A 24,674-nucleotide genomic window follows, 5' to 3' on the forward strand; every position below is an offset into this window, starting at 1 on the left:
ATACTTAAAATTTGTGTGTTTGCATACACACATAGTTATATCATAAAATGTAATGCAATACCTAGAAAGTGAACCTTATAAAATTTGTTTTTTCCCTTGAAATTTATAAATGTCAGCTTTATTTCAGATTCTTGATTAACTAACTGTAACTTATTGGCAATAACAAAAGATATTTAACTAAATACTGTATGTCTTAATTTTTGAGAAATGTATTGTGATATATTTACTCATAGCAGTTCACACATACATATGATAAACTTGTGAAAACTAGTCAATAATAATTTATAGAATTGCTGGAAAAAAAAAAAAAATTTTGTAATTGATCTTAATAATAAAAAAAATCAGGAAAATGTAATGCCTTACTCCTCACTTCTCTCATAAATTATTATATTACATTTTATTATTATCGTATTAAATTTTTATTGCATAAGCTCAAGCATAAATTTATATTATGTTATCAAATATATATTAGCTAGTATTTTTGGTATTGAAGGCCGCCATAGCCTAGTGGTCAGGCGTGCGGGTGCATAAGTACATGTGCCTTGAGTGACCAGGGTTCAAGCCCGTGACTGCTGAATATGGTGCTGTTTCTTGTATTCTGTCTATCTTGTGAACTCCTCTGACTGTTTGGTCGTCCCAGAGTATAAACAGATAATTTATTTATTTAGCAAATCACTATATTACCAGCCTGTAGCGATTTGCTAGATTTTGACTTCAGAATTGCACCAAAATAAATGGCAATACCATGAATTGTGAAACAGATTAAAGCATTCAGATTGCTTTTTGTTTTTAATGTGATCTGTGCTGTGTTACTGCTGGTGTCATATTTGTGGCTCAAAATTTTATTTTTTTTTATGTAGAGCATTATTTTTTGTAATGGTGCCCTTCTTAAAAGTAGCAATGCTTGTATTTCAGAATCATTTCAAAAACCATCTCCTAGCAAGAAATCAGCATACTAGTGGTGTTGAAAGTAACTTTGTAAGATAGTAGTGTTCAGGGTGTTTGTAAAATCACTGTGTATGTCTGGCATGACATGCATACTTATGTATCCCTATAAAACTTTAAAATGTAATACACGGGGGAAAAATGAGAAGAATTTGTTGTACAAACCTTTACAAAAGGTGTTCAAAATGGTGCATACAAAGGGACATCCATGTGCAGTGGCAGACTGGGTCTAAAAATATTGATTGCCAGGAGACAAAGGGGGGGCCCACCCACAACTATTATATTTTCAAGCTACTAAAAGATCATTAACATTTTTAACATATTGTCTAATGTTATTGCAAGGGGGTCCACTTGCCATCAGGCAAGCTGACACCCTGACCAGTCCGCCACTGTCCATGTGCCTTCGCACGCCTCACTTGTATTGGTAATTATGTTTGAAATGGTTTCCTCTAGCTTTTTAAAGGTTGTGAGATTATAACTACGAATAATAGTTTCATTTCCCCTCAGAGAAAAAAGTTGAAGTGTAGAGATAGGGGAATGAGGGATGTTCTTTTAAATGAGGTAAGCTGTATACACTTTCCAGAATAGTCATGTGGAGACAGCAGTAGTGTGCAGAGTGGCATTGTCTTGTTGGTAATATGCATTACTAAATTTATGATCATTCGGCTGTCTGGTGAAGGGATAAAGAATAAAATCACAATAAATTTTTGCATTTATTGCCTCGAAAAAATATGGAACCAGTGACCCGCCTATATAATCTGCTGCGCCACACACTAATTTTCAAATTATACAATCAATGTTCTCTCTACATATGCGTGCAGGCTTTCTGCTGATCATATATAGGTATTTTTCTATTAACATAGCTGGATTAATGAAACAATCCTTTATAACTGAAAAAAAAGTAACATCTAAAATATCTCCATTTTCTGTAATAAAGTTTTGAAACTAATCACAGTAATGCATACTATACTCTTGCATTATTGTGATTGTGGTCTAGTTCATGAGTTTTCTGGGCAGCTACCACTTTGTATAGATGATGCAGATATAGACATTTGCAATGACTCCTTAATACATTTGCTAAAACGTCAGTTCCTCCCCCCTTTAATAAGACTGTTAGTCTGCTAAATTTGCAACACCCCAAACAACCTGATTAACAGAAATTTTCATATATGTGATTTACAGTTACAGCGCAGAATATCTCTCTTGACAAACTCCCAGCTTCCATTTTCAGTATATTCACTACCTTACACTTACTCTACCAAAAACATCCATACCCCAACTGATGAAACTGTGGCCAACCAATTTGAAATATGCTTCAATAACAACCAACCCAACAAAATGGCAAACAAGTCCTGAACAACGATATAAATTGATGGGGTGAGGGAAGATTATATATTGCAATCAACAGTGAATCTACCTTTCACAATGCATACGCCATTTTTAAAGGTGCACAGCGATTTTACAGATACCACTAACTACTCTAGTGTTGTAGACACATCTAGTAGAGATCAAATTGTTACAAATGAGGACACTTGCTGCATTAGATAAGGCATACTTCCTACTTAAAAGCAAGTCCAAAATTGTGAAACAGTTGAAGCCAACTCTAGTGACATATATGTTCCTTTAAATAGGTGCAACTTATAGGATACCAGCAGTAAAGTTTTGGAGAATCATAATGTTTACTGTAAACTTTAGTGTGATCTTTACCAATCTGCAGGATGCATTTGGGTTTTTTTATTATATAGTGCAGAACATATAATTACCATTACAAGGCTTCTTCATTAGCATTAGTAAAGACCTATGATGCAAGAAAGTAAGCTTATTTAGCATCAAACAAAAAAAAAAAAAACCTCATTTCATCATTCCACTCGCTCAAAATGTTTGTCTAGTTCTGCCTTGAATCTATTTAAGCTATCAACTTCTACGACAAATGGAAGTTTCTTCCAGCAATCAACCACCCGCTGACTAAAGGCAAACTTCCGCACATCTACAACTGTCTTTCCTTGATTTGAATTTATGCCCTCTCAGGTGATTATTCTGAGTAAGAGGAAGAATCTCATCAGCATTGAGCATACTCAAACCATTCGAGGCTTTATACACCTCAATCAGATCACCTCACAGGTGCCTAGTCTCCAGACACTGTAATTTGCAAAACTTAAGCCTTTCTTCGTAAGAGCAACCCATTCTTCTGTTCACTAAACTTGTTGCCCTTCTCTGTACTCGTTCTAACAGCTCTACATCATTCTTAAAATTAGGCCTCCAGACCTGTATACAGTACTCAAGGTGTGGCCTGACCATTGCCTTATATAAGGGGATAATCACCTCCTTATCCCTGATAGAAAAATTCCTGTATATCATTCACAAGACACCATGAGCTACTCTTGCAGACTGTCTGCACTGCTCAGAAAACTTTATATCTGCCTGCACAATTACCCCCAGGTCCTTTTCATTCTCTACCACTGTCAGTATAGTACCACACAGCTGATATCTTACTCTGGGGTTACTGCTTCCCATATACAGTACTTGACATTTGTCAATGTTAAACTTCAGTTGCCACCTCTCAGCCCATCTGCTCAACTTTTTTAGATCCTGTTGCAGCAGCTTACTCTCATTAGTGTCATTAACAACCTTGCCAATCTTTGTATCGTCTGGAAACTTGGACATTAAGCCCGATATACCATCATTAATAAATACAGAAAACAACAATGGACCCAACACTGTACCCTGGGGGACTCAACTAATAACAGTCTGCGAACAGCAGTGTCCATTGATTACCACTCTGTCTTCTACTACTCAACCATCCCTTTATCCATAGCAGCAATTTGCCTCCAATGCCACACTGTTCCAATTTGTGCAGCAGTCTTCCATGTGCAACAGTATCAAAAGCCTTTTTAAGATCCAAATGTATGATATCAAAATTATTCTTTGCATTCAGTTCCTTTGTGACCACATCATAGTATCCAATCAAATTGGTCAGACAAGACCAAATTAACAAACCCATGCTGTGTCCGAGCTATAACTGAAGTCTTGTCGAGATGATCCTGCAGTGCTTCTTTAACCAGTCCTCCATTAATTTCCCTGGAGCAGAAGTTAAAGTAACAGGTCTGTAATTATTTGTGTTTCCCTTTGATCCTCCTTTGTGAATTGGGGTCACATTTGCATATCTCCAGTCCATGGGTACCTCTCCTGAGTCCAGGGAAGCTCTCAGAATTATGGCTAAGGGTTTGCTTACTTCCTTTGCTGCCTCCTTTAATATAACTGGTATCTTTAATATAGGCCCCATCCACCCCAGGTGCCTTTCCTATGTTTATCTTCAACAATTTCTCCTCCACTTTGCTCTCAGTTATTACAAAGTTATCTAGATTACTGTTAGAATTTAATTCATCTCTGGCATTGCCCTCCCTGAATAACTCCTCATGTGTGAAAATAGATGGAAAATACTCGTTTGCTTTGTTAGTTACCTGAGCAGGATCATCAGCAGTTGAACCATCGATGTCAAGTGGACCAATCTGATTCATCCCCTTCTAAAGTTTACATAAGTAAAGAACTTTGCTGTTTATCTTTGCATCCTTTGCTCAAGATTTCTCGTAATCTGCCTTTGCCTGCCTAACCCCTTTGTGATTTGGTTACAGACCAGCTTATATCTATCATAGGCTTCTGTGTCACCTGTTAATTTATATGTATCTCATGCATTTTTCTTCTCTGCCACATGTGTCATTAGTTCATCTGACCTCCATTTAGGCCTAAAACTTTAACAATATTTCTTAGTTGCTATGAAAAGCATAGTAGCTTCCAAGATTAATTCTTTGAATGCTTCCCATTTTGAATTTGCTGTTCGTAACATCATCAGTTGGTCCCACCGTATAGAATTTAAATACTGTCTCAGACCACTGTAGTCACCTTTATGAAAATTATTGCTTAATGTGAAAGTTTTACAATAAAATAACATATTCTGGTCCATTTTTTTTTAAAAAAATAATGTCCTTTAAATAAAAGTTACATTTCTTATTTGTTACTAGACTTTTATTAGTCTTTGCTGATAAATCCTTGAAACTTATCTTCATTTGCCTTTTTTTTTTTCTTTCTTTCTTCTTTTTTTTTCTTTCTTTCTTCTTTTTTTTTTTGTTTACAAATATGCCGGACCAAGGAGCAACTGGTAGCATTTAGCAATAGTGGTGAGTAAGCCATGAACTTAAAACAGTTGGACACCGAATGCTGAAAATTGAAGATGCAAACATGCTAGGCCTTTTTTTTTTTTTACTATATTGGAATCTCTGATGTATGCATTATATTTTAAATCATTTTTAGTTTACTAATCAATATTTAGTTTAGATAATAAACTAAAAGCTGGAGGAAGAAGCAACTGCTCTTGCTCAGAAATGTACTATAACAAATACATATAAACAGCAAAGAATGCACAAGAAAAAGAGGTATCATGAAGAACTTGCTCAAGATGAAGGGGCAAGTGATGCTGCAGCAAATTTGTTTGTGAAACTTTTTTGGTATCACTAGATTCTGTTATAAACAGTACTAAAAGTAGAGTTGAAAAGTTTAAAGATATAGCTACAAAGTTTAAAGGTCTTAACCCAAATTTTTTTTTTTTTTTTTTTATGAAAACCCCAAACACGAAAGGTATCAAAACCTATAGTACTTAGTACCGTGCATGAGTTGAAGGAGAAGTATGGGGGGAGGGGGATGCCGGAAACTTTGCTCTAGAGACTAAACATGGGTTTCACCACTTCAAGCCTCCAATAAGCAAACCATACTCACTAGTTGTAAGTCCCAGGGACTCACAACTAGTGAGTATGGGCTTGGCACACCCAAGGTCCTGAGCTGGATATCATTATCATTCTCTTTCTTGGTGATTCCCTTCTACTTCTGACTCTCTCACTCACAATATAATTCAGAAAAAAAAATTTTCTGGCAGCATAAGCCTCAGGCTTGCACCATATGACAATAATAATATTTTGAAGAAGATAATTTATGCACAATTGAATTTTTGGCAGATGAATATCCACAAGACATTGATTGTAGAGATGAACTCATGCAAAATTTTGTCATTTAAAAATCTTTGTAGAGAAGTGTTTCAAGTATTCATATGATGATGAACTGACCATAAACAATGTACTGAAGTTCTTAATTGCAAATGATTTGTGTGCTATCTATCCCAATCTTGCAACAATACATAGAATTTACATGATTGCCTATTAGCAGTGCTGCAGCTGAACATAGTAACTAGTAAGATTACCGATTTAAAGGCTTTTATTCACCTAAACCTAATGGCTTACAGGCTCTCCTATAAATATTTTTCCATAATTTTCTTAACTGGAAAAGTAGAATGAAAACTATAACAAAATGAATTTCCAACAACAAACAATTGGTGCCCATTTTATCCCTTTGCTCCCCCTCATTTCAAAACCTGGCTACACCACTGGCCTCCCCACACTGGGTGGAAAAGGCCCTAGTTCGAATTCTGTCGATGTGAGCAACTTTAATGGGCTTTTTCAGTCCATGGCTGAGTTAGTCAGTCCCAGGTGTAGATAACAAGGTTTTCCCCCCATAAACAGGTTTTTTTGCCCAGCAAAACAGGCAAATCGACCAGAGAACACACAATTTACAGACATATTACATCAATGAGTATATAGAAGAAATTCTGGGTGACTAATAAAATAATTTGATACTGTACCGAGAAGTCGTGCTGGTCAACTTTTTTTTTTTTTTGTGTTCATAGCCAGTGGAAAAGATTTAGGCATATTCCCGACATGGATAATACACCATGGTCGACCTCTGTTCTACTATTGCACCCTATTAGAGAATTAGGAAAGTGATGTTCCTTTATTCTGGAAATTAATCTGTTCTTTTGCAGAAATGAGTCATCCACCCTTTCAGTAAAATTCACCTGTCTCTGTTTACATGGTAAGCACAAGTGGGCTCTATTTTAGATCAGAGTTTTGAAAAAAGAAATTGCTTTAAAAATTTGATATTAAAGAGGCCATGTGAGGGCCTGAGGCTAGCACCTCCTGCCTGTTCATAAGTACAGCCCTGCCCCTTTGGCTGCTATAACATTAATTCCTCCTGGGTAAGCAATCCACCAGTGAACAACACTACAGTGAGTATAGTCCATTCCTCCTGCAGAATGGTAACCAATTTAGCTACTTTTGTAAGAGGTGGTCTGGCCTTCACCGGACATTCCAGTTTAAATCGGGACTCTGCTGATCATTCCAACTTTTGTACATTCACATCCACAAAACATTCTCGAACAACACCAGTGATGTGGCATTGAGCATTATTCTCTTGAAACAAGCATGCATATGTACCAAAGAACTGTCAGAAATGTGGAATTCATGGTTTCCCATACAGCCCACCACCACCATAACTCCCCAAACTTTGCGGTGCCTCCGTAGCCAGGTGGGTAGGAGCAGCAGTGCGTAGCACACGCTTCTTGATTAGACTGAGGTTCGAGCCCGTGACCACCAAATATGGAGGATGCGTCATGGAATGACCACCGCATATCCCCGGAGCAATATGGCCTTAGTTGCTAATGCTCCTGAAAACCAAACAACAACAACAACAATCCAAACTTTGCATTATTTACACATTGTATCTAACAGCACATATTATCCAGGTAACTACACACCTACTCATCCAATTGAAACAGTATAACAAGATTTGTCCCACTGCAGAACTGATTTTCAGTGGCCAGGGACAATTACAGTGTTCATTGCATTGTGAAAGGTGACTGCTGATTGCAGTTGGTTACGTTTGACTTATGCACTGCCACTCCCACGGAAATAGGCTGTGGAACTCTGTACATGTTCATTCATAAAGATTTCAACCACTGTTGATGCCCGCATAGATAGCACAGTTGGTAGAACCGCTATATTACTCACACTGGGTGGAAAACAAGTGAGTTTGTGTCCCATCGACACGGATTTTTCTGAGCCTTTTTCACAACTTAGCTGAGTTAGTCAATCTCAGGCGAGTGTAGCATGGTTTTTTTGTCTAGCAAACAGACAATTGACCACAGAACACAATTTACAGGGAGCAATATGGCCTTAATCGGTGAAGCTCCTAAAACCATTTATGTTATGAAATGGGAGTATGAATATCGCTATCCATTTCTGGTTAATGTTTTGCAGGGATGCAGGACAAGATTGGCATATTAACCTTCTGGTCACTTAGAGTGAGTTGTGGTCTCTGTGCATTGCTGGATAGTGGTATCCCTACTCCCATTTCATAAATGGCTGGCTTTGAATGAATCCTCCATGACAATAGCAGTTTTGTTACATATCACTCATTTGGAGAGTGGGTTTTGCATCATGTCGAAAACTGGAGAAATATCTAATGGTTTCTTCAATCGGGGGTGTAGTTAGTCAATCTCAGACAAGGGGAGTAGGATTCCTCTCAAGTTATACAGTCCACATACGACATGAAAATTGGTCTATGAACATGCATTTTTTTCTACAGTACTATACAAATGGAGCATGGGCTAAGTTGCTAATGCTCCTAAAAAATCAACAGCTTTGGGTGATGTAAGCTGTCGGTAATTGTATGAATTGAGAAGCCATCAAACAACGAGTCTGAGTCACTGTTTATCCACGAAGTTCCAAAGGACAGAAATGTGTACTGATACTTTTTTGCAGGTTAATATCTTTCATTGAAAAAAAAGTAATGATGCTGTCAACATTTAGTTTATTTAACACTTAAAGCTTTAAACACTTCAATTAGATCATCAGATAGATGCCTAGTTTCTAGATAATGCAATTTACTTGACCTGCCTTTTGTGATAAGACCCCTTTCTACACACTAATCTTCATTTGATCTCTGCACTCATTCCAGCAGATCTACATTCCTCTATATTCAAAACCATGTACCCTTTGGAAACTCTGATATTTCATCCAGGTAACAGGTAAGGGAACTAAAGAATAGATGGAATTATAAATGCAATACAGTGATGCTTCATGAGCATGCGCTACCTTAGTGTTTAGGTATATGGCAAGTGCCAAAGTAACAAGCTATGAAGCATTAGTATATTGCCCTAGGGCAGCACAAAATCACCACTTCCATGCTAGGCGGAAAACGCATTAGTTCGATCCATCAACGACGCGAGGAATATTATTATTATTCATATGGTGCAAGGAAACCTGAGGCTTATGCTGCACCAGCCAAAAAAAAAATTCCCGCGTTACCGAGAGAGAGAGAAGGGAATCACTAAGAAAGAGCAGAATGATATCCAGCTCAGGACCCTGGGTGTGTCAATCCCATACCCATCAGATGTGAGCCCCTGGGGTTAATGGAATTTATTCACAATGTACATGTGTTGAACACAGACGAGTGTCGCATGGTTTTTACCCCCCCCCCCGAAACTGAGGTTTGTCGCCAACATACTAACCGTCATAATCTCAGTTATTTTTGTGCATAACACACACATACGCATCTAACATGTCGCCGTTAATATATTGTGTCTATAATTACGTTTCCCTTCGTTCGTTTTTCTGGACGTAAAAACCAAGATTCCGTTTTGATTAATTAGAAAGTAACAATTGCATTGATTGTGTAATGGGCTTCTCTTAGCCATGTTCATATAATACACAATCATCAATGACGACCTATCCATGACTTTAAGCAAGTCATTTGCTTACTCGATTATTTCTGTAATTTATTAATTATTATGCAATTTATCTTATGTAATTTATTCACAAGTGTAATAATTTGTATTTCACTCATTCATTCCTGACTAGATTTTTACTTAAAATTAGTACAAAGCTTCCTCAGATCGATCTGTGCTGTTCCCTCGATTAGTACAATTAGTAGATTGTTGTTAGTAAAAAGGCCTACGTGCTCTGGATTCATTACGAAAATTTTATTTTGTTTCTTAGTCTGCTCTGAGAAACAAAATAAAAATTTCGTTGATTGTTGTTGTTGTAATTGGTCTGTTAGGATCATCGGAAACTAAAGCCATAGTAGCATATTGTTCCTGCTTTGCTGTCTGTAAAAATTGCGTTGGTAGAATTGCCGTCATCCCTACACCAGGTGGAAAAGACGAGTTCGAATATCGTCCAGGAAGAATTTTTACAGGACCTTTTCACAACTTGGATGATTTAGTCAGTCTCGGGCGAGAGTACTATAGTTTTCTTGGGAAACGCGGGTTTTTCAGCCAGCAAATAGCGAATTGACCATAGAATACAAGCAATTCATAGACAAAATGTACACGTCACAATATTGCCTAAGTCACTGATGTGCTTAAAAAAAACCCTACAGGAAAACCCAAAAGCTGGGTTGTGGATGCCTTAAACTTTTAATACATAACTATAGTGGTACACGTGATACGGAAGTTGTATAAAGGGAACACTAGATACCGAAAAAAAAAAAAAAAAAAAATATATATATATATATATATATATATAACATAACTGTTTTGGGATATAACTTAAGGATTTAATTTTTGTTTTAAATTTTATTGAATTAAATTGGAATCATGACTCTGGCCAGAGCAGCAAAGCAAAAGGCTCAAGCTAATGGGAGTGCTGTGGTTTAGGGGAGAACTGAGGGGGGCAGTTGCCCTCTGAATCACAGTCTATTAAAATGCACTGTTTGCTTGATGTTCGCGGAGCAGTCGGGTACGGGACATGATACTGCCAAGGGGGATGTCTTTGTGTGTGCACGATGTAACGAGTGCAAGGAAATCAGGCGACAACTCAGCGTTGTTATGGGCCTTTATGAGACCTTGAAGGACAGGGTGGATACCCTCGAAGGAAATAAATTGAGGGGCCCATCAAGCTCTCAGCTGCCCACATCAACGCCAGAGCTTGCACTTGGTCATCAGGCAACACAGGGGCAGCCCCCTAGGCAGAATGCGCTGGTCCCACAGGAACTAGTAGTTCTTGGTGACTCTATTGTCAGGGAAACGGGGAACATGCTTTGTAAAAAGGATAGGTGGAATAGGACCAGGGTATGTCTGCCAGGGGCAAAGGTTGATGACGTTGTAGAGCGGATATCATCTTTTAAGGGCACAAAAGGTGATATAGTTGTACACGTTGGCACTAATGATATTAAGAGTAGGAGACCGGCGGAATTACTTAGCAAGTACAGGTCACTGTTGAAAAAAAGCCGTGAATTAGGGTTGAACTTGAAAGTGTCTGCAATTCTGCCCAGACACGATAGGAGGGAGTATATGATGAGAGCCTTGTCGATCAATTCGGCCCTGGAGGGATTGTGCAAGGCTCAAGGCGTAGAATTTTTTTCAGCCTGGACTGTACTTGTTAACAGGAGAGATTGCTTCTACAGGGATGGGATACACTTAAATAGAAAGGGTGCAAGAATTTTTGCTGATGCTGTCGAGGCAGTGTTAGGTGGGTCGGAAAACTGCTAGTTGGGGGGGGGGATACAAGGACTAATAGATTAACAGTAGCCACTGGCAGAGGTGGAAGTGATTCTTGCACTGCTTCCATTCAAATGAGCAGAAGTCTGAAAAACAAGATGCAGGATATTTCAGAGACTGCTGGTAGTCATTGCGTTACAAGTAAACACATGGGTTGTGTTAGGGTAGCTAAGAATAGAAACAGGTGCATGTATACTTGCGTGTACACCAATGCTAGGAGTTTGGTAAATAAATTTGATGAATTTGAGGTATTGCTCAAAACATCAAAGGCAGATATTGTTGGGATATCAGAGACGTGGTGTCACACAGATATAAGTAATGCGGAACTGGAATTTGGGGAATACAATGTATATAGAAAGGATAGACAGGACAGGAGGGGAGGAGGGGTTATGCTATTAATTAAGAAACACATAAAGTCAAAGGAAGTGAAGCCAGTTGACATCGATGGACAGGGCAGTGTTGAGTCAGTTTGGTGTGACATAAGCATAGGGAAATCAAAATTGAGAGTAGGAGTGTGCTATAGGCCTAATGACTCTGATGAGTATAATAATATATTGTACAGGGAAATAGAGTGGGCCAGTAAATCAAGTGTCTTATAATGGGAGATTTTAATTTCCCAGATATTGACTGGAATTTGTGGATTGGTCACTCGCACACTAGCAAGGCTTTTGTGGATTTATTGGATGATTGTTTTCTACATCAGCATGTTCGTGAGGCAACAAGAGGGAGCAATACTCTTGATCTGATTATCAGTAGTGATTCTTCATGCATTAAGAACCTGCAGATAAATGAACCACTAGGTGGCAGTGATCACAGTGTGTTGAAGTGGGATTTACTCAAGGAGGTAACTACCATCAGAGGTAAAGGGAAGGGTTTTTGTTTTCGTAAAGGCGACTATGATGGTCTGAGACAGTATTTAAATTCTATACAGTGGGACCAACTGATGATGTTCCCAACAGCAAACTCAAAATGGGAAGCATTCAAGGAACTAATCTTGGTGGCTACCAGGCTTTACATACCAACTAAGAAATATTGTTCAAGGTTTAGGCCTAAATGGTTGTCAGATGGACTAATGAGACATGTGGCAGAGAAGAAAAATGCATGGGATACATACAAATTAATGGGTGACATGGAAGCCTATGATAGATATAAGTTGGTCTGTAACCAAGTCACAAAGGAGATTAGGCAGGCAAAGGCAGACTACGAAAAATCCTTGGCAAAGGATGCAAAGAAAAACAGAAAGGAGTTCTTTACATACTTGAACTCGAGAAGGAAAGGGATGAATCAGATTGGTCCACTGGATATTGATGGTTCAACAGTTGAGGATCCTGCTCAGGTGGCTAACAATCTAAACGAGTATTTTGCATCTACATTCACGCATGAGGAGTTATTCAGGAAGGAGAATGATGTAGGTAAAGTAAACATTGGCAGTGAGCTGGATGATTTTGTAATAACTGAGAGGAAAGTGGAGGAGAGATTGTTGAGGATAAACATAAAAAAGGCACCTGGGGTGGATGGGATCTATCCAGTTATATTAAAGGAGGCAGCAAAGGAAGTATTCAAACCCCTAGCCATAATTATGAGAGCTTCTTTGGACTCAGGGGAGGTACCCATAGACTGGAGATGTGCAAATGTAACCCCAATTCACAAAGGAGGATCAAAGGCTGACACAAGTAATTATAGACCTGTTAGTTTAACTTCTGTTCCAGGTAAATTAATGGAGGCACTGGTTAAAGAAGCACTGCAGGATCATCTAGACAAGAATTCAGTTATAGCTCAGACGCAGCATGGTTTTGTTAAGGGCAGGTCTTGCCTGACCAATTTGATTGGATACTATGATGTAGTCACAAAAGAACTGGATGCAGGGAATAACTTTGATATTATATATTTGGATCTTAGAAAGGCTTTTGATACTGTTGCACATGGAAGACTGCTGCACAAATTGGAGCAGTGTGGCATTGGAGGCAAATTGCTGCTATGGATAAGGGGATGGTTGAGTGGCAGAAGACAGAGAGTGGTAATCAATGGACACTGCTCAACGTGGACTAATGTTATTAGTGGAGTTCCTCAAGGTTCAGTGTTGGGTCCATTGTTGTTTTCGGTGTTTATGAATGATATTGATGATGGGATATCAAGTTTAATGTCTAAGTTTGCAGATGATACAAAGGTTGGCAGGGTCGTTAAGGACACTACTGACTATGCTGCTGCAACAGGATCTGGAAAGGTTGAACAGATGGGCTGAGAGGTGGCAAATGAAGTTTAATATTGACAAATGTTAAGTACTACATATGGGTAACAGTAACCCCAGAGCAATGTATCAACTCTGCGGTACTACACTGACAGTGGTGGAGAATGAAAAGGACCTGGGGGTAATTGTGCAGGCAGATATGAAGTTCTCTGAGCAGTGCAGACGAGCTGCAAGAGTAGCTCATGGTGTCTTGTCAATGATATACAGGAATTTTTCTAGCAGGGATAAGGAGGTGATTATTCCCTTGTATAAGGCAATGGTAAGGCCACATCTTGAGTACTGTATACAGGTCTGGAGGCCTCATTTCAAGAAGGATGTAGAGCTGCTGGAACGGGTACAGAGAAGGGCAACAAGATTAGTAAATGGAACAAAGGGTTGCTCTTACGAAGAAAGGCTTAAGTTTTGCAAATTACAGAGTCTGGAGACTAGTCACCGGCGAGGTGATCTGATAGAGGTGTATAAGGCTTTGAATGGTTTGAGCATGCTCAATGGCAATGGGATTCTTCATCTTTCTCAGAATAATCACCTCAGAGGGCATAAATTCAAATTGAGGAAGGACGGATGTCGGATAGATGTGCGGAAATTTGCCTTTGGCCAGCGGGTGGTTGAGATTGGTGGAACCGACTTCCATCACTTGTTGTTGAAGTTGATAGCCTAAACAAATTTAAAGCTCAACTGGACAGGTATTTCGAACGAACGGAGGGGTGAAATGGGAGAGGGTTTTTTTTTTTTTTTTGGCTGATGCTGAATAAGCTTGCTTTCTTGCATCATATGCCTTTACTAATGCTAATGCTAATGCTAATGCTATTAAGTCTATACAAATAACGGTCCTTTTTTTTTTTTTTAACTGATTACTGTTTCTTTTCCTTAACACATTTCCACAGACGTCTAAATCAGAAGCCTCCAACCGGTTGACGAGTGAGCGACATTTAAATTTCAAAATACATTTTATCTTTTATTTAAATTTAATTCATATAATTATGATATCCTTGAACTTTTTAAAAGTTCATTCCCTCTTACCTCTCAGAATTGCTGTCCAATAACATTCATTTTAACATGATTGGAAACTTTTATGGGGGATGGAAGATATACTTAGAAGCGTCCACTGGTGCCGCGAGCACTGCTTGAGAACAGCAAATTGAAGAAATCGGAAATAAAACGGACGAATCGCGTATTCTTTTTTATGATGTTGAAGAAGAATATGTATGTGGCGACGAAAACCATGGGCAATGCACTCGCCATGCTAGGTTTGGACAGTACAAGCTGATGATATTAGTCTAATTTAGAGGAAATGTTTTGCTGGGATACCTGCTTAAGTCAACATATATGTGGAAGGACTTTGATGAAAATTATTGCATTATCCAAAGCCGGATTTATATATAAGCTAAACAAGCTGCAGCTTAGGGCCTCGCATTACAAGGGGCCTTCCTCTATCTTTTTTAATCCTTTTTTTTTAATATTGTCACGGGTGAACTGTAAGATAGAAGGACCTCACATGTTATAGCTTAGGGTCACAACAAGTTTAAATCCCGCCCTGGCATTATCATTACTGATCACTTATACACTTCTCTTTTCCATTTGTCCCCACAGTAATAGCACATTTTCGGCCGAATCCTAACTAATATCGCTGGGCAAAGATGAAGGAATTTTCTGCTAATCACCGTAGTCACAACCATTAGATGTGCTCTTGGGAGTCAATCAGACTTACAGTAGTTTCTTTTTGGTTTTTAATTTTAACAATGTTAGGCAAATGTTGGGGTGCAACAATATTTGCTGATGTTATCAAGGCAGTAATAGGTATATAATAGTAATAGGTGGGTCGGAAAATTGCTAGCTTGAGGAGATAGACAAACTAATGACAGCTTAACTAGAGCGGCAGGCAGAAGTGAAGGGATTCTTGCTACCATTGGTACATGCAGCAGACTGAAAAGCAAGGTGTCAGGGATTTCAGGCCCCGCTGTGGGTCATCATGGACCAAATAAATACATTTATTGCACACACACACACCATCAGGCATCTCTCATATTGTGGAGTTATAGTTCATAATTGGGTTGTCACTATTGCATCAGTGGGTACCTACCCACCCACTGAAGAGGAGTCAATAAATCTTGAAACGGTGCCGTCTGGGTGGTGATAACCACGGAGAATAAATAACAATAGTCTTCTCCATAGTTGAAGCGTTACTTATTCGAGTAGTGCAATACCATGGCAACTGGTTGTGAAGGTATTCACAATATGAGATATAATTAAAACTTCCTTGGTAGTAGAAATGATGTGTGTGTGTGTGTGTGTGCATTACCCATGATTAAACAAACTCCTTCGTACTCGTGCATTTAGCCAAGAAATATCTTTTAGAATATAAAAATAAGATTTAAGATGATATATGTAAATTTGACATAATACAGTGTATGTATACCATGCCTTACCTTTATGCGATGCAAAAGTCTAAAAAATGAAATCGTGTTCTTATGTGGTGTACAGCCTGGAGTCTGACGATAGAACCAGCAACATGGGGGTGCAATTTTTGCCCATCGCTAAAATTCTCTTCTGGTTTCCCTACCTTAATGTCACGTCTGCGCTTGTAGCACAGTGGTATCGTCACAGTCCTCCCCACACCGGGTGGAAAAGGCCCGGGTTCGAATCCCGTCGATGACGCGAGGAACTTTAAGGGGCCTTTTTCACACCATGGCTGAGTTAGTCGGTCTCAGGCGTAGATAGCGAGGTTCCTTCCCCCCGGAAACGCGAGTTTTTCGTCCAGCAAAACATGCAAATCGACCAGAGAACAAACGCAATTTACAAACATAATACACAATGCATGGCAGATGAATTTAATTATTCGGGTGGCCTTAAAATAATAGTTTTTTACCTCAATGTCACTGACACCATCTAACTAACTCTGAGACGTGTAAATTCACCATACGCATATTTGGCATGATGGTTATAACCACAGTTCTCCGATGTCTTTTGGAAAAGGCATGAATTCGAATCTCGTCAATGACGTCCGGAATTTTTAAGGGTTTTTTGACGAACGTGGTGGAGTTATTCTGTCTCATGTGATGGTTAGATGGTTTTTCTCCAAACAAACGCAAACTGTCTGAAGAATAAACCTAGGTATATTGAGGTTGACTAGACGATCCGGTCTGGCAGAGATCGCCTCTGGGATTAACAGGAAATTTGGATCGTCAGCTAATAGTCAAGGCATGATAAATGATAGAAGTGGTTAAAACCTCCCAGTCCAACACTGATAACAGACAGAGTATAGCAATGCCTCATAGTCTTAGTTGCCTTTCAAACACACGCCTCATTGCAAGTTGGGAAAATTATAGGATGCTATGTAGATGTCATCCCATTTCATAATTTCAGTGTTTATTAAAATAACTGATTTTTATTATGTTTAGACAAATTTAAATTTTATATCAATAATAGTACCAAATCATTTAGTTCCTTGTCTGATTTTTTTTTTTTTTTGCAAAATGGATTCTTTGAAAATTGATTACCAATCCTGCATAATCCTATTAGATTGCCAGGACCAGTCCTAAAGGAGTGCAAAGCACCTGGGCTAGCACTGAAAAGAATCTCAAACTCCAAAAGGGAGATTACCTCGATGCAGGCAAGGAGAGACCCGCCTTACTGTCATATGCTGTTTTGGCATACTTTCATTATACGGGGTATTAACTCTGGGGGCTCACATCTGGTGAGTATGGGCTTGGCAGACACAGGGTCCTGAGCTGGATGTCATCATTCTTCTCTTTCTTGGTGAATCCCTTCTACTTTCCTCTTTCTCTCAGGGTAACTGGGCATTTTTTTTTTTTTTTTTTTTTTTTTTGGCTGGTGCAGCATAAGCCTCAGGCTTCCTTGCACCATATAGCTAATAATAATAATAATATCAATGCAACTGACGTCATTCTTTCAATTCTTGTTTAGCGTATCGCGTCACTTATACATAGATTGAGAAAACACAGTTTTCTCCCTCTTGGCTGGATTATTCAAGCCACAGAGTAGTATTCTGCGATTCAAGCGAAAGAAATATAGTTTTTTTAATTGATTTTCATTTTGAACTACTTGAAGGTTATATTAGTTTACGCCACCAATTCAGGACGGATTCGAGCGAAAAACGGTGTGTCCATAATCTTGTATACAATAGATAACGAAAACCGTTTTACTCATGAATCCGTTAGTCTTGGGGTTTATCCCACACTTGCCTCTGTTTTAAACAGCAGCAAGTGGGGGATAAACATCCTAACTGAGATTAAGCATAGAGGGCTAGGCATGTCAATCGCTATGAGTCGCAACGATCAGTCGGAAGGATATCAGATTGTAAAGACTTTCTGTTTTTTTTTTAATTTTCATAATTTTACTTTTACTAGCATAATACGTTTTTTTTTTATTTGGTAATTTTACGTTACCAGGCATAATACAATGGTTTTTCTTTTTCCCCATATGCCGTTATATTAAATCCAAACTGTGATTCACTGCGGAAGCTTTTTCTAAATCTATGTATAAGTGTGACACAATACACTAAGATTGAGCAGCACAATCTTGATCCCCGACCGGATATTGAAATAGTCGACTATTTACGTGATTATCGCTAGCGCTCATGGCTTGAAGCACTGAATATGGCTACCAATAATAGTACTATTATTATTATTATTATTATTAGCCATAGGGTGCAAGGAAGCCTGAGGCTTATGCTGCACCAGCCGACCATCAACCAGCAAGAGAAAATTTTTCTTATAATGACCAACAAGAGAACTGTAATCATAATTTTAATAAAATGTGACGTTTCCATAAACATTAACAGAGCACTACATAGAATAAAAGTAAACAAATGCAAAGATAAAACGGCTAAAATCTATTATTTGGGTACCACTTGCTCCGTATCCGAGTGGTCAGGAGAGGAAGTTCAGTAGCATATTCTCTTTGAGTAGACGGGAGTTCAAGCCTCTGACTGCTGAATATGGTCGATCTGCCAATGGACCAGTGTGGCAGATTATGGTCCATTTCCCATGAATTGTTGAGGAGGCTTCCATCATGCAGTGGGTTGATAATGGCTGCACTTTACCTTTTTGTCTCCGCGCATGACGTAGTTGTAGGACGGAGATATTGTACTGTCGAGTTCTGTTATTGTGTGATTATTGTGAATGCATCATTTTTGTTTCTGATTGTTCGATTTGGATGTGAATTTATTTTGGTGTGGAGGGAACACAGAGTAGTAAGATACTACTGCTACTACTCTGTTTTACTACTTTTTGGGCGGGAAGTACGAAGTTTTCATTTGCACGTCGTTTGGTTTTTTCGTCATCATTTTGTGGTGCCTTTTGCTTGTGGTGGTTGGTGTTGTTTTTTGCTTTTGCGATTGTGCGCTTTTTGGATACTGTTCTCTGCTGCCGTGTGCTTTGCTACCGTCACGTATTATTATTATTTTTTTGTTTGTTGTTCCTTGTTTAGTTCCAATGGAGCGAGTGACTGCGAAATTGTTGTTTGGTTGGAAAAGGACGGTTGTAAGGCTGTGATTGAATGGTGTATGAGTGTCAATTTGATTGCTTCTGAGTACAAATGTGTTCGGTGTGGATGTTAGATGAGAAAGAAGATTAAGGATGGTTTTGAATGGGTGTGTAGGAAGAAAGGGGCCAATGCTCCATCATGTTAAAAGGTCTATTCGAAAGGGATCGTGGTTTTCATAAAGTAATTTAAGTATGATTGAGGTGCTTCTTCTTACTTATTTTTGGGTTTTGAAGACACCGTGTGAATTTGTTATGCATGAAATGAGTGTTAGTCAAGCCAGGGTGTGTGACTGGAGAAGTTTTTGTAGAGAGATATGTGTGTGTGAAGGTGAGTAGTATGATTGGTGGTGTGGGTATGGTTGTTGAAATTGATGAGAGCAATTTGGTAGGAGAAAGTATAACAGAGGTAAAGGAGCGAAGCTAAAATCTATTATTTGGGTACCACTCCGTTTTCCCGCTGTGGGCGTGATCGTAGAAGGGAGTGATTTTACGGTCTAGTTCTGATAATTATTGCGAAGGGGGGTGCTTAGTTTAGGTAGGGTGTTTATCCCCCATACCACTGGTTTAAAATCGGAAAACGAGTTCCCTATTTTAAAAAATACCCTAGACATATTGGCCTAGGAGGACAGGGGGCGGGAGAAAACAGTGAATGGCACCTGCCGATCACTGCTTTCTTCCTGACTTTTAGTTGAAGTATGGAGAAGCACTCAAGATCTGAATTTTTACCGTTATATTTGTTTAGTGAAAAAAGGTTAGGTTTAGAATATATTGTATATACTCAATCGTACTTGCCTGTCACCTCGCACACACACCTACTCGCTGCATAGATATATACTCGTTACACTTACTTACTTAGGTTTTGTGTGTACTAGGGTGTGGCCGTATCAGAACTAGTCAGTCTAGGCATAACCAATACTTTTGTTCTAAGTGTAGTTACGTTGTTTCCGACACTTTTCTTTTGGTCTGCCATCTTAATTTGCTTTAATGTGTTCATCTCGCCTGATCTGGAATATCGTTCTGTTTTATCGTCTAGTGGCTCGGTTAGGACAAAAACCTCGTATACCCTCAGGGAAGAAGAGAGATGGAGATATTTACCCCTTTTCTACCCTTTTCCCCGCAGTTTGGGCTTTGCGTTGTGCTTATTATTATCGGGTAATCATGCAACTGATTACTCGATAACCGCGATTAACCTGTAATCATGCTTTAACCTTTAGCTTTAGTGGCTACATGGGAGGTTTTGGCAGAGAACGAGAAACTCCTATAGCAAAACATAATAAGGTTTAATACAAGAGAAAGTAAATCTTACATAGATATCAATTCATCAAATCATTATGATAATAATAAGATCATAGACTTTGGGATTACATTCTTAAACACAGCAGTTATTAGTTACAAGATTATAAGAGGCTAGAAAGAATCCATCTTTTCATCATCAACTTACCAGTCTAAGAGATGGCTGGGCGTCGGCTCTTCCCTTCGTTCTCCGCGACTGGAACCGCTCTATTCTCTTCTATCCTCTCGACTCTCCTCTGGACGCCGACCTCTCGTTCTGCTTCGGCCTCCCCGTTCTGTTCCTCTCGACTCTTTCTCTGGACTCCGACTTCCCGTCCTCCGCGCTTTTCTGGGTCTCGAGGACCTGCTTATATAGCTCTAGTTCTCCCTTATTGTTTATACATTTTCCTTTCTCTTAATGGAGAACTCCCACGTTATGGGACACTTAATCAAAGGAGTCACCATCATCCTCGATTACGCCATGTACCAAACATTCTGGCCAGACGTGTAGACACTTCACCAGCTCCTTATTAGGAAAATGAAGAGTCTCTAGCTTGAATACTCACCGAGTTTATGATGCTCGGAGGAATCTTCCATATCCGTTCACACGGGTGTATATCTTACTGCTCCCCCCCCCTCTGTCGTCATTATTTGCATGAAGCTAAGTGCATCTTTCTGTGTTTATAAAAATGTAACCCGTAGGTGGCTCCCAAGATAGTCGTCGCCGGCAAACAACTGCAGGCTTCTGTAGAGTTTAGATAGGCTTTGTTTTTACATAGTTGCTGTGGCTAATTTCGCCATATTTTAAGTCGCCATTATAACAGGTTCCAATTTAAAGACTTAAAGACATCTAACGTGCTTTAATACTCAGTTTTAATAACTCTAAAATTGTCAATAAACGAGGTTTTGGATAATAACTAAATAGGGGAATTATGAGAAATTAAAATTAATGTATTTATTATAGATTTAGAGGAAAAGGCGGAATTAGCACTGCAACATCTTCTACAGCTCCCCCCTTTTTCAGAATTGAGACTGGGGATTTAGAAGAAAATCACTCTTCTCAATTCTGAAAAACCAAATCGGGCCCTAAACTAGGATTTCCCAAAGTGAAGATGGCTTCTTCCTTTACAACTGCCTCTATAACTAGACTATATATATTTTCAAACACAAAATACTAAAAGGTTAATATCTATGATATTATAATAGTGGTATAACATTAGTAATGAACAATAATAAGTTCGTAAATCTTCCTTTGGCTATCTTTACACATTTTCGCGCACACAGTTTTATAAGGAACACTTTTCTTATCTTCATTATATCTTCTCAAGTGTCCATTGTCCTTTTATAACATTCACTAATCACAATGTTTCGTTGGTCTGCTAGGCTGTAGTACACTTATGTTTTAAGAATGATGCACGTCTTTTCCATAGCATAATCGTCCTTCAAGATTTTTCTCCAAGCATGATACATTGTTCATGTAACAAAATAAACAAAGTTAGCAAATGTTCTTATTAGATTTATATATGTGTTTTTCATAATGCTAATATATAATTAGTGCTAATATATAAGTACACATAATACAGATCAATAGTAGAAAAGTAACAGAAAAGTAACAATCAAGTTATTTTTCCAAGAATTTAAACCTTTAAAAGCATTAATACTTCCATGATTATTTCACAATTACTATTACAAGTATATCACTCTAACATAGTTATTGCATTAAAATTTCATTTGAATGTCAGTATAATGTCAACAGAAGTATTCATAAAGTTCAAAGTTCTAAGTGTTTCTTTTAATTCACTCGAAAGTTTTTTCTCTTTTCACACGGGACAATGAGTCCCTGCACATACAGTTTAAGTGTTTCCTAAAAATAAAATCACTTCCGAAGCTCATTTAGACGTCAGGGAAGAGGAGAAAGGCTTTTCCTCCCCCTTTTCTTCTTATTCTAGGCTGGTAATGCTTACACGATCGTTGTCATTCTCCCTATAATAAACTTGATAAGTGCGTATTTGATTTGAAGTTTCCATATTGATGCTTCCACACTTCCATAGCTTCCATAACACTGCTCCTAGTGTGATTAAGATCAACACTATAGCTGGAATTCCTAACGTAAGGTATACTGCTTCACGAGACCAATTCCTTTCTAGATGCACCACTAATTTTAACAGTCCCCACTGATTCCATACAAGACATTCATAAAAGCCAAATTGTTTTGCTTGGACTGAGTCGATGCTGAGAGTACTGGTTACAACTCGTTGACTCCATACTTCCAAATGAGTGGTTAGTAGTTCATTAGTCATGGTATTTTTCCAGGTCACATTCTGTAGAGGAGGAACATGTTTAAAAACACATTGTAGCCGAACGTCGTCTCCTAAACTTGCTAGATGTGTTTTACAGTTTCCTTCTGGTGATCCTTTTATATAAATCAATGCCTGGTCTTTCACTAAAGGATAGTTTGAGATTTCTGCTGTACAAGTGTAGCGACCTGACGTTTGACGTGTCATCTTAGGAATTAATAAAGTAGAAATGATACTGCTTTGAATAATCTTATCCTCGAAATACCATTTTATTACTGGAAGTGGATTTCCTCTAGCTTCACACTGTAGCAAAACTGGATTTCCTTGGATTGTAGCAATATCATTCAATTTAGATATGAAAATGGGTCCGTAAGATACTGTCAATACGTAGGAAGCTTGGGCTGTTCCTAGTTCATTTCGAACTAAGCAGGTGAAGTTATCGTTATGGTTTGTTCTCATAACACTTTTAATTTCAAGAGAAGCGTTTCCTTGTTTTATTAGCAGTTCTCCGTTTTTAAACCATTTGTAAACGAAAACATCTGGGTTTGTTCTGGCTTCACATTTTAATTTGAACCGATCATATTCACGTGCGATTTTTGAGGTTGTTTTCATAGTGATTCTCGGCTTATACTTCACTAGGACTGTGATTGAGACCATTAGAGGATGCAAGTAAGTTAGATGATTAGCGACACAGGTAAATGCTTTCTTATCATCCTCTGGTGATAGAGTGGTTATCCATTTCAAATAAGTGTTCATTCTTATTTTGTCTGACCATAATTCCTGACTGGTTTGTACTGATCCGTTGATGGGATTACCATCAAAATGAATCCATCTCAAAATAGCTGGCGGTTTTCCTGCTAAAGATTTGCATGTAAGAGTGGCTTGCTCTCCTTCGTTCCCATTAAGGAATGAGCCTTCTCCGATTAGAGGTGGTAGAGGCGTAACAAATTGTTACAATAGCTGTACTTGATCGGAATTGACGTCCATCCTTAGTTTGAACGTGACAAAAATATTTACCTTCATCTTGCAGCTGCAGTTGGGAGATTTGCAATGCAAAATCATTCTCTCTAGGTGATCCGATGATTTTATAATCAGGAAGTCCTGGTGGTCTGAAAAGGTGGTCTGTGCTTTTTCCGTTGAAAAACCATTTTACAGTGACTGTGAGATTTGAAACTAATCTGCAGGGGATGATGATAGTTTGACCAGTAATGGCCTCTCTATCTAATGGCTGAAGAATGAAGATACCCGTCTGATAAGGCGTACACCGAATAAGTAGCGTAACTAGTAGGAACATGATCTGGGCTGGAGAAGTCATATTGATGAGTATTCTGGTATGTATTTCTGTCAAAAATTAATGTTACCCCCTCTTTTTTTTTTTTCCTTTGGGCCTAAAGTAAAATAAAACTGTAATGTAGGGGATAGTGGGGTTTTTTTTTTTTTTTCCATTAAATTTGTTTCAAAAACCTAAAATACTAAAATCAGAGTTGAACAAAAATTTTTTTTTTTCGTTCAATTTGATAGGCTCATTTTTTTTTTTTTTTTTTCCAGGAGGAGTGAGAAGACGAATATAAAACTTCTTTTGTTACTTCTTCCTCTTCTTCCCTTCCTTCATATATATATATATATATATATATATTTTTTTTTTTTTTTTTTTTTTTGATGAGAAAAAAGAAGAATCTTTCACTCAACATCTGAATGTTGATCTTTAGTTTTATTCATCTCTCTAAGCTTTAGATATACAAAGTGAGAGAGAATCTACCCTAATTGCTTCTTCCTCCTTCCGATTTTTTACTTAATTGGATGATTCTTATAGGAAAACCTGTAACAATGTTATTCTTACTTCCTGTCTGAGATTCAGTTATGCATGAACTATGTACTCTCTTACCCTTCCTGCAGTCGTTCTCACTGATTTTCCAGTAGTCAGTCCTGCTAATGTAGTCATTCTCTATATAATTTTGAACACTTCCCACACACTTTTTTTACCATAAGAAACATACCTTTTATTGTCTCTCATATTGATCCTAGTA

The 24,674-nt window shown here is 38.3% G+C and overlaps 2 protein-coding genes across 2 annotated transcripts; both read right to left on the minus strand.

Moving 5' to 3' along the window:
• Positions 1 to 22,290: 22,290 nt before the first annotated feature.
• Positions 22,291 to 23,403, minus strand: LOC150075293 (irregular chiasm C-roughest protein-like). The gene has a single exon (XM_090388435.1). It carries the CDS (start codon positions 23,401 to 23,403, stop codon positions 22,291 to 22,293), a length of 1,113 nt encoding a protein of 370 aa, XP_090244561.1.
• A 145-nt stretch (positions 23,404 to 23,548) lies between these two features.
• On the minus strand, positions 23,549 to 23,962 carry LOC150075294 (irregular chiasm C-roughest protein-like). The gene has a single exon (XM_090388437.1). The coding sequence runs from the start codon at positions 23,960 to 23,962 to the stop codon at positions 23,549 to 23,551; it is 414 nt and encodes a 137-aa protein (XP_090244563.1).
• Positions 23,963 to 24,674: the final 712 nt, after the last annotated feature.

The sequence above is a fragment of the Mastigoproctus giganteus genome, chromosome 14 (genome assembly GCF_048544385.1).
Source record: "Mastigoproctus giganteus isolate SK-2022 chromosome 14, ASM4854438v1, whole genome shotgun sequence".
Lineage (NCBI taxonomy): Eukaryota > Metazoa > Arthropoda > Arachnida > Uropygi > Thelyphonidae > Mastigoproctus > Mastigoproctus giganteus.

Excerpts from the sequence above, each read along its gene's own strand:
- LOC150075293 (XM_090388435.1), bottom strand. The coding sequence starts at position 23,403 with ATGAACACTTATTTGAAATGGATAACCACTCTATCACCAGAGGATGAT.
- LOC150075294 (XM_090388437.1), bottom strand. The coding sequence starts at position 23,962 with ATGACTTCTCCAGCCCAGATCATGTTCCTACTAGTTACGCTACTTATT.